This window comes from Ictalurus furcatus, chromosome 10 (assembly GCF_023375685.1).
Source record: "Ictalurus furcatus strain D&B chromosome 10, Billie_1.0, whole genome shotgun sequence".
NCBI lineage: Eukaryota > Metazoa > Chordata > Actinopteri > Siluriformes > Ictaluridae > Ictalurus > Ictalurus furcatus.
Genome location: NC_071264.1, coordinates 16859489 through 16876868, shown reverse-complemented (window position 1 = coordinate 16876868; position 17380 = coordinate 16859489). Strand labels below are relative to the sequence as shown.

The following is a 17380-nucleotide window of genomic DNA, read 5'->3' as shown; positions in this document are numbered from 1 at the left end:
ATGACTGCAGAGCTGCCATGCAAGGCGCTAGCCTGCCATTGGGAGCAACTTGGGGTTCAGCGTTTTGCCCAAGGATACTTCGGCATGTGGAGGCATGTGGGCTGGGAATCGAACTGCCAACCCTATAGTGAACAACCCACTCTACCACCTGAGTCACAGCTGCCCAATGTGAAGGTTACCCTACGTTCAAAATAGCAAGCTCATATCACTTGTAGCAACCGATAGTGTTGTCGCTTGTGGGCGTAGCATCTTCAGATATCTAGTTTAACACTCCCTCCAGGATTTCACGATTTTGCGATCGCAGAAATGAATGAAATGAATGAAATCAAGAATGAAAATCAAAAAAACTCCACAATATTCACAGGAGCTTGCAATTTTTCAAAATTACTGCTGATTATCCACAGATTTGGGCCAAGACGTGTCGTGTGACATCATCACAACACACTTTCAGCCAAAGCCCTCTTCGATTCACGTGCATCGAACATGAGTACAGCTAAAAGGACAAACGTCACAGAGAAAGACCATCCAAAACAATTCCCTGCAATTCAAGTAGTTTGCCGCAAAAAAAGCACAAAAAACGGTGTGAATTGCACCACAAATTTTGAAAAAGCTAAATCAAGTGATATCCAATTTGCATAGAATTGAAAAACAAAATCTCAATTCAAATGTAATACAGTTGCTTTGCTGCTGAAACTGTGGTTCCATGTTATGCTAATACACAGAAAATGAAGTTTCCTATCGATTTGTTGCTTGCTAGTGTGAACGTAAGGTTATTGCGTGGATATGGTGGAACACTAACTATACACTAAGGAAACTGTAGCCTAAATCATTTAAAGACCTGTTTTAGTGTGTTACAGTATACAAAACCTTTTTTTGATACTAGTCTATAGTGTACAAGCTGAAAACCATGAAGAATAACATTAAGGACATCTGTAAATCCTGTTTCTTCCAAATAAGCCAACAGTAAAGGTCAGAGCTAAAGGAGAAAGGAGCTGAACAGCACTTCATCTAGGAAGAACATGATGACACCTATGTCTAGTGCTTGAATCCCACTTGACACAAGTGACTCAATAGAAAACACTTAGCAACATGTGCTAATCAGATGATAAGACATTCAGATCCAGCACGCTCCATCTGGTGCAATTTGTCCATCAAACCTCAGAAACTACACATCGTTGTTTGAATTGTTCTTCTACCTGAAAGAGTGTAAATGAAGACTTTTGAAAGACAGAAGGTTATTATTGAGCGAGGGAGACAAGCAAGATGAAGACGCTTGTCCTGGTCTCATCTTTGATGAAGAAAAATCACAAATCTCACAAAAAGCTGAAGAGGAAGAGCGACAGCTGCAGACTGAGAGAATAAGGATGAAAAAATAGAGAGAAAAGAGACAAATATGAGAGGAGAGAGACTGTGTATGTGATAGAGAGAGAGAGAGAGAGAGAGAAAGAGAGAGAGGAATCCCTTCATTAGTCAGCCACATCCTCTCATAAAGCCCCAACACAAATGAGCTTAAAGAGAATAATGGTGGACTTTCTCCCAGTGGGATGGCTCATCATCAACACACACACGTCTACACTGCGGATGGACCTCAATATGAAAATGTTATTCTGAACAGATCATGTGCTACATATACAAATACAGAAATGAATTCGGGGTGCTCTATTCATGTATTATTTTTATTTATTTATTTAGAAAGCTTGCCTGAAAGGTTCAGTAAAATCCACCGTGTTGAATTAACACCTACAGTTGTTTGTTCATGTCCAATTGGACACAAAGTAACACTAAATGAATCAATTCAACACTCTAGGTGTTAACTCAACACTGGGGATTTTGCTGTGTGGTTGAGACTAGAGAGCCATTTCTCAATATGCGTTCCTTTGCGAGCTTATGTCCTTGTGTTGTACGTCATCATCCACCTCCAAAATTCAGGATGGATGAATGCAGACTTGAATGCACCGAACCCACTTGAAGTACCAGAAGTCATTGTGGCAAAACAGTGATGGAAGCATGAGCCATAACTAAGTTTTAATGTTTTTTTTTTACTGACAATAATTTAAATATGCATCTACAAAGAATGATTTTGATATATGATTTCGATTGACATATGTATGAGTTTGTTGAAAAGTTGAATTTATCCCTCAGAAGTAAACTATGCTAGCTTCCATCCAGAGGTAATGGTAAACTCGTTAGCTTAGTTTTTAGTTAACGTGAGGTCACAGGTGCAAACAGAGTGCTTACTACATTAAAACATGCTTAATTAAATTTTGGTTAATCAGCCGGTTAACAGTAAATATGTTAATCAGCTGAAACATATTAGGAACATATTAGGAAGAGACGATAGTCCTGTGCGTTCTATGTCCTCCTGTTCTTCTGAGTTCTTCTAAGGTAGCCTGTCGAGACTGGGCTTCACTAGAACGCAAGTCTGTTCATTTCATTCTTAGAATTCAGAAACAACCGAAGGGTGCATCTATACTGAGACCCACAGGTCGCGAAAAAAAAAAAAGGAATGCGAGTTGGAGGTTTTTCAATTTCATGCGGGTGCGAGCGAGCGGTCAGACATGAAAGTCCCGGGACAACAAATGCCATGTTCTTTAACATGAACATACAGCGTTCATTCATTTGTCCTTATTAACGGCTTGGTTTAAATTATACGAGCTTATTTATATTTTGGTAAATAGGATAGATATCAATTCACTAGAAAATATCACAGGCAGATACAAACAGAAGAACAAACAGGAAGAAAGACAGAAAGAAAGAAAGAAACGCAAAGCAGAGTTACTTTTAACACGCCAAGGATGATTATTTTCCTATTAGGTGTTTTATTCCCCCTAAATCAACAATGTGCCAGCGATTACTTCTGTTATGAATTAAAGAATGACATGTGTTACTTTTGATCTGTTTATAGTTACATCTATATGTTGTGGAAGCTCCATGAAACCGGCTCCAGTTATCACTTCTGTTATAGCAGCTACATAAAGTCATTTCCTTACTTGCACTTGAAGTTTATAAGACAAAAAAAAAAATGCAGCTTGTTACCAAGAAGCATAAACTCCTCTGTCCTGAAAATGTCCCAAAAACTTCTAGCTTTACCTCTTACAGTTACAACGCAGAGACGCCTTCCAAAATAAATAAATACATAAACTCTCCTTACAAAAAAATATCACCATATCAACAATTTCTTAAATAACAGCACATTTTTAAATGATGATTAGCTTTGGGTTTTATGGAGCATCTGCCATACAAGTCCCCGTGTAAACTGTTGCTATAGGAACACTAACGTATCAGATGCGTTGCATAAATTACTCCTGTGATTTGCTGTCAGAGAAGTATCCAACTAATATTCTGAACCTGAATAATGTGTGACACAAACTTCTCTTTTTGTCTTCTCTTAAATAAGGATGTTGAGACGAGGCTTTGCAGAAACTCGTAATTTAAAACACACACACACACACACACACAAAAATCACCATGAAAAGCTTAGCTAACGTTCTGAGATAATGTTACTGACTTCTTAACCATTTTTGATACTAAATGCCATACCCCATGCGCGGATATTTGTTTTTTCAGATTACATGTAACGTGTGTGTAAATGGAGATTTGATTCTGTGATGGACTTGTGTTATAAGATGGATGTGTGTGTGTGTGAAGTCTAGTTTGACCAATAACTGCTATTAGCTAACGGAAGCGTCTCCACAACACTCAGGCACTCGGCGTAATTGGCCTAAAACATCCGTTTAAATGAAATCCGCCGTGCACAGAGATAATGACGCTGTTCTGTATGACAGGACACCGCGTGGGCCATAAGGAATGTGACTCGATTAATAAAGTGGAATGTGAAAGTGAGGCTTTAAAAAGGACCGTATTTTTTCATGATGGAGAAGAAAGCAAGAATGGGGCTGAAGAAAAAAAAAGCTAAACAAGATGAAAGCGACGCTGCTCATTTTACAGCCATTAGAAAGAAAGCACCGGATGGAGGGGTGATTACTGAGCCTCCCCCTCCTTTTCCACCCCTCTGTCTTCACCTCTTTTTTTTTCTGTATTCGAGAGAGACACAAGACCGAGCAATATCCGCTGAGTCACTGAGAGCGAAATGAGAGGCACTGATGGACAAAGACTGAAGATGGATATGAGAGAAAGAGAGAGAGAGAGAGAGAGAGAGAAGGGAAGAGGATGGGTGAGACAAAAGAAGTAAAATAAAGAGGAGAGAAGTAAACAGGAAAGGAAAGAGCGACACCAATAAAGACAGAAAGAGAGTGAGAGGCAGATACAAACCGCAAGAGAGATAGAAATAGAGAGAGAGAGACAGAGAGGGAGTGAGAGATAAAACATGAAAAGAAAAAGAGAGAAAACCAGAGAGAGGAAAGACACAGGGAGGGACAGTGGATGAGAAAAAAATAGGACAGAGAAGTGGAGAGAGAGACAAGGATAGAGAGCTAGAAAGAGAAAGCATATATACAGAGAAAGTGATGCAGCATGGGCAAGTGTGAGAAAGACAGAGACAAGGAGAGAGAGAAGGAAACCAGGATGGAGAGGTATCGAGTGAGAGGGTGGGTGATATGGAGGCCCTGTTTACGCTAGTGTGTTTTCATTTTAAAACGGCGTTTTAAAATGAAAACGATCCTCGTTTCCGCTGTGTTTCAGAAACGATCTCCGTCCACACTACACGACCGAATATGCATGTCACATGACCATTCATGCACACTGGACATGCGCATGCAAGTGTAAACAGGAAGTTTATTGCTAGTCACTGGCAGGCACAACAAACCGGCAGTCCATGTAGGGCTTACGCTGCTTGAAATGAGATTTGTTTTTGAATTGCTCTAACCATAGCTTGACTCTTGCGCATGTAGGCAGCTACAGTATTATAAAATACAAAATTTAACTGCACAATGGCTGCTAAGAATGACAACAAAGCCAGCAAAGCTTGTGGATCAGTCTCCGTGTTGTTGTTTATACGATCAAGGTAATGGTCATATGGAGACCCAATCAGGGGGTGAACGTGGGCAAAGCCACGCCTTCGTTTTCAAAAGTTTTTGTTTTGGTCCGTTTACACTGAAACGTGAGCCTGGAGTTTTCAAACTAAAACGGGGTCTTCGGTGTTTCCAAAAGTCTCCGTTTTGAAACACGCCGGAGTAGTGTAGACGACAGGCGTAACCGTAGGAAAAGTTATGCATTTTAAAACAAAAACGCACTCATTTAAAGAGGGCCTTAGTCAGGTCCATAAGTATTAGGATAGTGAATAGACAGACATGAAAATAGAGAGAATGAAAGGATGTTAGGGAGACAGCCAGATGTAGTAACAGATAGAGAGATATGTTAATGCCAATAAAACTTCAAATGAATTACACTGAATTAGGGATCAAAGTGAGTGAGAGAGAGAGAGAGAGAGAGAGAGAGAGAGAGAGAGAGAGAGAGAGAGAGAGAGAGGGGGGTAGACGAAGGGAGATAAAGCTGGCACAGCAATAAGGATGGAATGAGCACCAGTGACAGAGTCTGATATATGAAGTGAATTAAAAATCGGACTGATTGAAAGTAAGAAACAGAGAGAGAGAGAGAGAGAGAGTGAGAGAGAGAGAGAGAGAGAGAGATGTCAGAGCAGCTTTAGTGAGGAGAGCGGCAGAAAATGAGACAAGAGCAGAATGTCCTTTAAACAGTTATGTGGAGAAGACAAAAGCTTGTTTTTCCATCAAAGTTATTGTGTGTGTGTGTGTGTGTGTGTGTGTGTGTGCTTAAACAGCCTTCTAGAAACAGACTTTTCTGATTCAGAAGTCCAGCTCCAGCCTCATGCAACTGCAGCAACAGACATTAATCACACAGATGAGTGCAGCTCAGTGTAGCGTACTATCCGGACTGTAAGACAGTTTTGCTCTGAAGCAGGTGCTGTGACTTATACAGTGACGTATCGGGTGCTAGGAATTAGCACAAAAATAGGGAACGACTGTTCATAACATAAGTAATAACAGGAACTAACTTCTCTTAAATTGAAATAAAATAAAAAATGATAATGACTGGCAAATTGCTGTGGTATAAGAGGAATAAAACATTTCAGATTTGTGCTGTTATTAGAAAGTAATCAATCCTGTTGATGATTACTTACCCATAACAGTAAAAGTGTTTACTCCTTACTTATAAGACAGAATTTAGGGCATGTGTCTTATAGTCCAATTCAATTTCTTTAAACCTATGGCCCAGAAAATATAGTAAGAAGTAATGTGGAGTAGAAACAACAGTGCGTTCGAGTCGGAAAGATTGTATTTATGAATTTAACACGCATAAACGCCACCACAAAGTCGTATTTACGAGCGGGAAACCCAGGATTTTCTCTGAGCTCAGTTGAGCTGAGTTGGGGGCGTGCCAATAAGAAAACATGCTGGAATCAATGGATGCAACGTCTGTAATTGATGGTAAATTTGTTGAAATTGAATGTTTACAATAAAACAAGCACAAAATACGATAGCACTGTACAATTACGATATAATATGTAACGATAAAGTTTACAGTGGCTTCCTAAATTGATTAAAAATAAAAAATGCAAAACACACCTGATATGCATCCTTTGTTCTTGATTTTCTAGAAGTAGAGTTTAAAAACGTTGCTGTAGTTTTTTGTAGCTAATTAATAAAAAGTACATCGCCATCTTGCTACGATCAAAGTGACTTGAACTTCCCAGGGGGACTTAAACGCACAGCAAGAACAGGCTATATCGCACATTTGAAAATTTGTTCACGTCACCATAGCAACCATAAGCAAAACAGTGCAAGTTGAGAAGCGCAGGAGGTGGGATTCGTAGAGTATACGTGAGCTGAGGAAGTCTTCTTCAATGAGTTTATTGCACTGTAACCCGGGACTTATGGACTGACCGGATGTCCCATCAGAAGGTCAGTCAGAGAGCAAAAATAGAAAAAAAAGTAGACCGTTGCAAAAACAAATGATGAGAAGAGTGTGACTTAGAACCTGATGTAACCTCAATCATGAAAACACACCACTGCACTGGTGTTTAAAAGTGGAAGAACAGAATGTGTTAGAATACAATGCGTGTGTGTGTGTAAAAAAAAGCTAAAAGAGCCGCTAATATGTCAAGTCCTTACAATAAAACAAACATGTGTATGTGTAAGAGAGTAAAACAATTAAAAAGGCATGACAGGAGTTCTCCAGTGTGACGTTTGCACATGTGTGAGTTCGCCTAACGTATGTGTGTGTGTGTGTGTGAGTGTGTGTGAGAGAGAGAGAGAGAGAGAGAGAGAGAGAGAGAGAGAGAGTGAGTAAAACCTTTATAGAATCCAGAAATGCATGGCAGGAGTTCTCCAGTGTGTGAAAGCCCATACTGTGCATGCATGTGTGAGTCCACCCGGGGTGTGTGTGTGGTGTGTGTGTGTGTGTGTGTGTGTGTGTGTGTACCTGGAGTCTGGAAGTTGATGCGCCTCATCTCCACAGGGTCGGTGGGATGGTGTGGTGTGATCTCAGCATTGTTGAGCAGACATTTGGTACGTGGCTCTGATTCCTTCCTTTTGCTGCTTGAAAAAGGAAAAAACAAATGCGCACACACACACACACGCACACACGCACGCACGCACGCACGCAAGCGCACACACACGTGAAGACCAAAATAGTGGCCCTACATAAACATGCACAGACATCACAACTCCACAAACACAAACAGACTCTCAACAAAGCCAAACCAAAAAGAAAAAGTCGTATTAAGCGTGAACAGACTTTGCCTTGTGGCATGCGGCTCCAACCTACCCTCCTCCACTCCCCCTCCCCCATTCTAATTAATTCCAGCGTTTTATGCTGAGGCAGGTTATTTTCGTTTCGCCTCGTTTTTGAAAACAGTAATAAAGTACAGCGGCGCCTTACCTGTCAGGTTTGCTGTTTCCAATGAAAGCAAGGAGAGAAAAAATATATATAACAGGAGAGGAGAAAGAAGGGGGGAAAAATCAATACGAGGCATTGAAATTCACAGAGCAGGTGTCAGAGAGAACTCATCTGCATCAGGAGCGACCTGTAAAAGGTGGAGTGTGTGTTTCATGGCTCAGTGTGCCACTATATGATCTCACAGCGGTTAAGGTCAGGATCAAGGGCAGGTGGAGGGAAACACTATCTTACAGCCACTCACTCTGAGATACAAAGCTATTTAAAAAGCTCTGTTCACACACACACACACACACACACACACAGCTATGACCGTGCCTGGTCAGGACAGATGATATTAGATACCCCATTGTTCAGCTTTAATATTTCAGAACACTGAGTTCACTTCGACTAGGCTGTGCTTTGCTGTACACCAGGACACACTGGGTCTGTTTCAATTTTTAAACGGTCTGCTGGAAAAAAAGACATTAGCCAAGACATACTCTGTGTCCCAAGCACTAATGCTGCTAACCAGTAAGATAAGCTTATGGCCTCTGGTTTAGCATTATGCACACTGCATGCAAATGATTACACACCTGCCTCAGTAACACCATTAATACCTAAACAATTTTCTACATCTATATTAAAGTGGGTAGCGTTTCTGCCTCACAGCTCCAGGGTGCCTGGTTCGATCCTGAGCTCTCCGGTTTACTTCCACACACTAAAAACATGCTGACAGGTGAATAGCGTTCTTGGGATAGGCTCCGGATCCACCATGATCTTTAGCACTTACTGAAGATGAATGAACAAATTTGGAAATGTTCCAACACCCACATAATTTCTAATGCACAAAATCCTACCCGAGTCTGATGCTTGTGTGGAGGGACTAATAGTGGTACTGCAAAACTGCAGAAGCCGTCTTGGGACAAGGAATGTGACATTTACGATAAAGGGAAAACTGTAAACTTGTTTTGGCCAAACTAACATAGATCATAGTAAACTCCAAAACATTTGGCTGCTCTAGAAACACTATACTTCAATAGATGATGAATCTATTATTTATTTATTTATTTAGATCTATCTGTCTGTCTGTCTATGTATCTATCTATCTATCTATCTATCTATCTACAGTTGCAATCAAAATTATTCAACCCCCATTGCAAATCAGGTTTACTGTCAAAATTTACAGACTTTCACCTGTTTGCAGTGAACAAATCAAACAAAATCAATTGAAATAGTTCAACATATCGAATGCTTCAAGTGGTTTCCCCAAATTCAACTGAAAATGCAACTTATAATGTCTTAACATTGTGCTAGATTTGTTTTCCTAATGTTTATTCTACATAAAGACAACGTATAAAGAATAAGAAGTCTTTGTTGTTCCAGAAGCTGGTGTCTGGCTATGCATCTCGTTTGGAGCAGGTTATAACAGCAAAACGGTGCTCTACTAAGTACTAATGATGCTTGCCATGAAGGGGTTGAATAATTTTGAAACTGGAGAAGTCATTATAAGTTGCATTTTCAGTTGGATTTGGGGAAACCACTTGAAGCATTCGTTGTGTTGGACTATTTCAATTGCTTTTCTCACCCAAACCATTTCCCCCTTCACTCACTTTTTATAGAGCAGAATGGCGATGACGATGCAGATGATGAAGACCACAGCCAGGACTGGTCCCACCACCCAGATGAGGCCGTCTCCACCCGTCTCCACGGGCTGGGGGTCCACGTCAGGGGCCATGATGGGGTCAGTGTAAGGGCTGGCCACAAACATTTTCTAAAAAATCACACACAAACACACACTGTCATGATCGCTAACCGAAGACAAAGACTTCTTATTCTTTATACGTTGTCTTTATGTGGAATAAACATTAGGTATAACAACTGTATGTGATAAAATAAAGCAAATCTAGCACAATGTTTAACTTCTACTAAACAACTTGCCAAAATATATCATAATAAATGTTTAGCACAAGAGTGTTGAATCTTATTTGTTTTGTAAGTGTGTACATACAAGAGAACTTGAAGTACTCTTTTTATCTATTGTTGTTTATTGGTTTATTTGTGTTTCATTTAAATTCTTCATTCATTCTCTATATTGTGAATGATAAAAGTCGTGATATTTATTCGAGTTGTGACTTGTGATAGACAGTAGTGTGAGAGTGACTTCCACTCACTGCACTGGTGGAGTTCAGCTCGGCCAGGATGAAGAAGACGTAGTCCTGTCCCGGCTCCAGAACGCGGTTCTCATAGCCGTTGTAGACCATCTGGTTGCCCAGTGTGAAGGTTGGAGGCACGGTGCTGGGTTTAAAGCTGGCGGCGATGTACGGCTTCTTCACATCTACCTGGCTCAGCTGCCGCGTTGTCCGCATGTGTCTCTGCTTCACATTCCCGTCCCTCAACAGCTGAGAACAGACAGAGAGGGAAAAGTCTATAGGACAACAGAAGTTCCCACCCAATCAACATTCATCCTGCAAAAATGTTTTTAAGCTCTTTCATCTTAATTCTCCCTGTGGTCTGGAGTCAATGGGATGTTTTCTGGCGTTGAGCCCAGATTAAAATGGAATGAGTCATCTACTTGGGAGAAGAAAAGGGTGGGGGAAAAAAACAATGGCAGAAAGAATCAATCAGTAGCCAATATACCCTTGTGGCGGTCACGGCTCAAGGTTGAGTGGCTGAAGTGTAGCAGCATCTCAGAGAGGCGAAGAAGAGGAAGAGTAATTCGGCTCTCCCCTGGACATGGCCTGAGGGAAAGCTTCAGAAACGCTCGGCTTGGTTTAGCCTGAGTTCTCCTGAGGTAATAAGGACGTTCGGCCACGCTTCACAGTCATACTGGAAACTGATTTGTGGATTGGATGAGGGCATGAATTTGAACAACTAGGGTTATCAATCTCGTTTAAAAAATGTAATCACTTTAAATGTTTAATTACAAACATTTCCAGTAGAGCTAGTTTTAGCCACAGATGCCCTCAGATTTTCAACATCACTGAGGCTGAAATGTGATTGGCTATCAACACATCTGTGAATACCTGCTTTTCAGTACATATATTCTGCTCTCATGGATATTAAACAAAACATAGTTTTAACAAAAAAAATCTTTGTTAAATATAGGCATGCAACAATTATTGGCACCCTTTTAGTCAATACTTTATGCTACCTCTCTTTGCCAAGATAACAATTCTGAGGCTTTTCCTATAATGCTTGATGAGGTTGGAGAATATATGGCAAGGGATCTGAGAGCATTCCTCCACAGAATCTCTCCAGATCCATCATATTTCGAGGTGCATGCTGGTGGACTCTCCTTTTCAGTTCACTCCATAGGTTTTCTATGGGTTACAAGTCAGGGGACTGGAATGACCATGGCAGGAACTTGATTTTGTGGTCAGTAATCCATTTTTGTGTTGATTTTGATGTATGTTTTGGATCATTGTCCTGCTGGAAGATCCAACCATGGCCCATTTTAAGCTTTCTGGCAGAGGCAGTCAGGTTTTCATTTAATATCTGATGATATCTGATGTCCATGATGCCATGTATCCTAACATTAATGAGCCACCACCATATTTGACCATGGGCATGAGGTACTTTTCCATATGGCTACCTCTCTGTGTGCGAAAAACACCTCTGGTGTTTATTCCAAAAAGGTTTATTTTGGTTTCATCTGACCATAGTACCCGATCCCATTTGAAGTTCCAGTAGTGTCTGGCAAACTGAAGATGCTTGAATTTTTTTTGGGTGAGAGTAGAGGCTTTTTTCTTGAAACCCAAACAACTTGTGTGATGTAGGTGACTTCGGATTGTAGTTTTGGAGACTTTCTGACCCCAAGATGCAACTATTTTCTGCAATTCTCCAGCTGTGATACTTGGAAATTTTTTGGCCACTCAAACCATCCTCTTCACAGTATGTTGAGACAATATAGACTCGTGTCCTATTCCAGGTTGATTCATAACATTTCCAGTTGACTGGAACTTCTTATTGCCCTGATGGTGGAAATGGGCATTTTCAATGCATCTGCTGTTTTCTCATAGCCACTTCCCATTTTGTGAAGCTCAACAACCTTTTTCCACACATCACAGCTATTTTCCTTGGTCTTACCCATTGTTATGAATGACTAAGGGAATTTGGCCTACGTGTTACCTCATATTTATACCCCTGTGAAACAGGAAGTCATAAAATATAAATGGGAATATACTTTTCTCATATGAATTCATAAGGGTGCTAATAATTGTTGCACACCTATATTTAACAAATATATATATTTTTGATAAACCTGTGTTGTGTTTGCCATTTGATATCCATGAGAGCAGAGTATTTTTGTGAATGTTCTTTTAACAAAAGATCAATAGGTTAAACAATAAAGACAATATTTCACAGCCTTCTTTGCTAATATTTACCAAGGATGCCAATATTAATGGAGGGCACTGTATGCATTAATAACACAGTGCCAAAAATAATGCTGTAACAAGTAATAAAATGTCATCTGAGATTCAGTCACAATAAAAGACCGGCTCCAGTAAGTGTCTGTTGGAAATTATTAAATATTTATGTATAGTATAATTTTTTTTAGGACACTTTAGTATTTTTTTTATATTGTTAGCATTGCTTTTTATTATTGTTTTTATATCTAATTAGAAATAGCATGGATGTATGGATGGAGTCTATTCCCCATCAAGTGACCCCAAAACGTGTTTCAATAGACTTACATCAGTCGACTAAAAGTAGAAAATGGGATCTGTAATTTTTTGCTTTTGAACATGTAAATATTATAATAAATCATGCAGTACTCAGACAGGGAAATTCACTGCCGTTTACCTCCTCCAGATCCATTTCATCAGGGCTCTTGATGTGTCTTATCGGCCCTCTGCCTTTCTTCAGTGGAACCACTACCACATAGACAGACCTGTAAATAGCATAGGCAAAATGTCACATGAATAAATAATATAAAACCACAAATAAAAGCTGTCTGGCACTGGAGCAACGACTGTCTCCGATACAGATCAGGCGTTGTGCCACAATTACACTTTACCGTTATAGTGAGGATGAGACTTGGCACAAAGTCACTTAAATGATTGTCAGAAAACCCAAAACGGCCAAACAGGGTTCCAATTAGAAGAAAGCTAGAGTTTTAAACTCTTTGGGTAGCATTTGCACTGTCCTGAGATAAACGCTATCCTGTCCTGTCTATTTTGGCCAAATGTAAGGATGGCATGGATGGATAAACCAAAGCAAACATCTCCTCAACTCTGGATTATTTTTTGGAAAGTCGAGAAGGAAGTCCTCAACCCTGTTAACAGTAAATAAACAATTACTTCTATACTTGTTAAGTCCCCATGAAGTTAAAAACCAATTTTTTATGGCTTTTCAAAATTTACACTACCAATACAGATCAACGATTTTGATGACATCATTCTGCACTTCTCATCAGATTTTCTGATAAGACAGTGGCATTGAAATGGTGCTGATAGTAAGGCAACTGCCTCTAGCTAACATTTATTTTTTGCCTTCTGACACGTGATTCACAGTGAGAAAGCTGTGGACGATGCTCACTTGATCATGTCCTTGGTCTCAAGCTGAGGGAGGACGATGCTGACGGTGTTGTCCGGTTCCCTCCTCACGTCCAGCTCTGGTTTGTTGGTGAGGATAAAGGGAGCGGTGCGAGCCACAACCCGGTGTCTGGGGCCTCCGTCGCCGCTGTCTGGGCACGTGATGCGGAACTCGTAGGTGCTGTTGGCTCTCAGGTTGGTGATGAGAGCTTTGGTCATGCGGGCATCGATGTCCACTTTCTGGCGGTTGTATTCGATCTGTGGCAGGAAGTAATCGAAGACGACTTACTAAAAGATAGAGGTGAAGGACCTCAAGTGAAAGAGTGTCTCAGTGCTGATCCTGTGTTCAACTGGCCTTTTATCATATAATGACTAAGGCCTCAGGTTGCACTTAGCACATAATGGATAACTATATAATAGCATGGAATGAGGCTGGTTGTGAGACAGCGTTTAGCAGTGTACTGTAATGCTACAAAACAAATTTGTTTCTCTTCTTGTGGTGAATTTGCACAGATGACTGTCAGTGTAACTGAATGGACAGTATATTGTGAATACCTGAGAATTTTTACAGCTTGTAAGAAAAACATGATACAGATCAGAAATTCAGGACTAAACGCCTATAAACGTAAACTTTTCAGACTGTTGTTTTGAGGATTTGGTTTAGTCTCACTCACCATGCAGCGGTATGGGAAGCGGCTGTCGGAAAACTTCCATGCCAGCAGCACTGTTGTCTTGGTGACCAACTTAACTGTGAAGTTTTTAGGAACATCTGGCCGCACAAACGCGGACAGGAATAAAAAAAAAAAAAAGAGAAACAGACAGCTGCTTTAGTCAAGATGACAAGAGATAATGAAGAGAAAAACAAAGAAATAAGAGAGAGTGAGAGAGAGAGAGAGAAAGAGACTGGAAGCCTCTATTCCTGATGGGTTCCTGACGAGTAAGTGGTGTGTGGTGATCGCTGTGAAGGAGGTGAATAAAGGTGTTAGGACAAACAGAACAGGACACTTCCCAACTGGTGGACACAGACCCATGGAGCACAGGATGACATACGACTCAGCCTGGTCAGATGGACCCTACCAACCCAGAGTGGCTAAGAAAGTCCCACAGAGACAGACTTTGTCCCTTTTTGGGGTCCCTCTGGATTGGCACTGACACACTGAGTCAGGCAGGGACAAGAAGACAGACCAAATCACAGCATGCCTACAGTTGTTAGAAGTGCGTCTTGGGTTTCCATGCCATAAAACCATAACAGGACGGGAAAGGGTGGGTGAACTTTAAAAAAAACAAAGCCGCAAAAAGAAACAAAACCAAAGAGTCAAAGAACTGAAATCTGCATCAACACTGCCTACAACTGAGATGTGACTCTCCTCTCAGCTCCTACCTGGCCATACCTGAGGGGGAGTGGCTAAATGAGAGGGCGTGCGTGTGTGTTTGTGCTCTGGCACTGTGAGAAGCGTGTCTGACCTTTCAGCACTTACCTCGTGAGTTCGGCGTTCCTCCCTTTCAAAACTGACTGACTTTTAACTTACTGACTCGACTTTTACCTTGGTTTGGGATAGTGAGGTGAGCGTCCCCCCGCGTTAGTTTAATCGATTCACGGTGTAGGTGCTTGGATTTTCAGTGCGGGGGTTGTGGTGTTGTCTGGATTTTTTTTTTGGTTTTCCGAAGAAAAAGAGACAGAAAAGCAAGCCCTACCTGTGGTGAGGGCCACTGTGCGATACTGGACGGTCGGGCTGTAGGGCCCGGGACCTACGCTGGTGTGTGCACGAATTTTCACGTCATAAACAGAGTCCGGTTTCAGGCTGTTCAAAGTGTAGCTGTGTTCGTTGGCTGGCAGGCGCAGCTCTAGGGGCATACTGGAGGTGCCCGTTTCCTGGTATGCCAGCGTGTACTCTGTGATAGCGCCATTGCGCTCGGCCAGAACTGGAGGCAGCCAGGAGAATTGCACTGAGCAGCAGGTGATATTGGAGGCGTCGCTAATGTGTGGATAGCCGTGTGGCGCCTCTTCGTCAAGGCTCAGCTCCTGTTTGGCCTCCTCACCAAAACCAGAACGCGACTTGGCTGAAATCTTGAAGATGTAGGTGGCGCCCCGGTGCATGCTGGACACAGAGAACTCACGCTCATATGGTGCAAACTCCAGCGTCGCCAATGGTGGGACATCTTCACGGCCAAACTGGAGGCGATAACCAAGGAGCTCCAGACCAGGCGCAAGAAGTTCGGGAGGGAGCCAACGTACCACAGCTGAGCTCTCCGAGTCCTGATGGACCCAGAGGGAGGGAGGGCCTGGCACTGCAGAAAAACACACAAAACACATTAGTGTAATACATTTACAGACTAATAATGGCATGAAAATGAACAGCAATAATAATTGTCCCTCTGCATAACAATAATTAACATGATGGAATGAGTACGACAAAGGGCTTTAATGAGATGTGCCACATTTTCAGATTGATAGCTCTATAAGTTACATGGCTTTGATTGACACGTTGATAAAACAAGATGAGTGTACTCTAGTGCCAGTGGTGTAGGAGGTGTGGAACACAAACACATTTATTCATATCTAATAAAGAAAATACTATTATTTAATGTGTAAACACAAACAGACTTAGAGTCAGATAAACAGTCTTTACACACTGGTTCTGACTAGTTTCCAGACCAGAGGTTCACAAATATGCAGAGGTTAAGGGGTGAAACTCTAGACACCTTCTTCATTCACTCATTCCTTCATTTATCTTCAGTAACTGCTTCATCCTGGTCTGGGTGGTGGTGGATCCAGAGCCTACCCACCGACTGTGAGGTGGAAATGTACACCCTAGATGGGATACCATTCACACCAAGGAGCACCATTTTGAGGCACTAAGGAAGCACACATGGATACAGGGAAAACACAGAAACTCTGCACAGCCAGTAACCTGAGCTCAGGGTCGAACCAGAGAGCCTGGAGCTGAGAGACGCTACCGTGTCACCTAGACATGTTGTGATTGATTCAAATTTGCTTCATGGTGCAAACAATCTTTATTGATCTTGATTTTCAATTTCTAAAGTCTGTATTGATCTTGGTTCAATATGACCCCATACTGGTTTCAAAATTCATCATTTTTGTCCGTCATGAAAAATGTTAATCAGGACTTTACGTTTTATTCCCAGTAATGTTAATTTTTTAGCATAAGAATGTGGTACCGTTGACATTTTATACATAGCAGTGGACAAAACATATAGCATTTTCCATTTTGAGTACAAGGTGCTTCAGATAGGTTTAGGATAAGTCATTTGTAATATTTGTCATGCCTCTTCTCTACACTAGTGCTTAGTCTTTATACTCCATGTGCTCCAGTTTATATTTTGCCATGTGCTTTTGCTTCTGGTCTAGTCTTGTCTTCACCCCCGTCATGTTATTGGTATGTTATCTGATCGTGTACATCTGTTCTGTGTCTGGTTCTTGATTTGTATGGTTATTTATGCCCTGTTGTTTTGTTTCTTGTTGCGAAGTCTTATCATGCATTTTGTAGACCAAGCTTCCTAGTTTAATACTGCTTTGACCCCAGCTATCGGCATTGCTTATGATTTTTGTATTGTCCCTAATAAAAACACAATTCTTCACTCCTCTCACTGCACATTTCAATAATCTATAATCCTTAAAGCACAAAGCATAAAAAAATATGGTACATAGTTTTCAATAAGAAACAAAAAAAAGAAGTACGCTTATATTTAAAGAAGCGTTTAAATAAAGAGTTAATCCACTGAGGTAAATCATTCCAACAGAAGGACGAATGAGAGGAACTGAAGTGGCTCAGAAGTGAGAGAGAAAGGGAGGGATGAAGGTGATGACGGACATGCTGCAATATGGTGCAAGGCGAGGACGGCAGGGGTCAGTGCCTCCGTGATTGAGGTGGTAAACGCCGACTCCACTTCAGCCCAGTGTGCCGGCCAACACGCACATCTCTCAATCCCTCACTCCACGGCCCCAGGCACGTTTCCCATCACGGCCTGCA

At 41.3% G+C, this 17380-nt stretch overlaps 1 protein-coding gene across 3 annotated transcripts in view; it reads right to left on the bottom strand.

Annotated features, from left to right (window-relative positions):
• ptprsa (protein tyrosine phosphatase receptor type Sa) overlaps positions 1-17380 on the bottom strand; it is a 269659-nt gene that overhangs the window by 40530 nt on the left and 211749 nt on the right. For all 3 annotated transcript variants that reach the window (XM_053634470.1, XM_053634471.1, XM_053634472.1), the window contains 7 exons: positions 15084-15677; positions 14063-14157; positions 13393-13646; positions 12658-12745; positions 10026-10253; positions 9465-9625; positions 7399-7514 (listed from right to left, as the gene is read on the bottom strand). In XM_053634470.1, the coding sequence (XP_053490445.1) occupies positions 7399-7514; positions 9465-9625; positions 10026-10253; positions 12658-12745; positions 13393-13646; positions 14063-14157; positions 15084-15677 (1536 nt within the window). The remainder of the gene's footprint in view (positions 1-7398; positions 7515-9464; positions 9626-10025; positions 10254-12657; positions 12746-13392; positions 13647-14062; positions 14158-15083; positions 15678-17380) is intronic.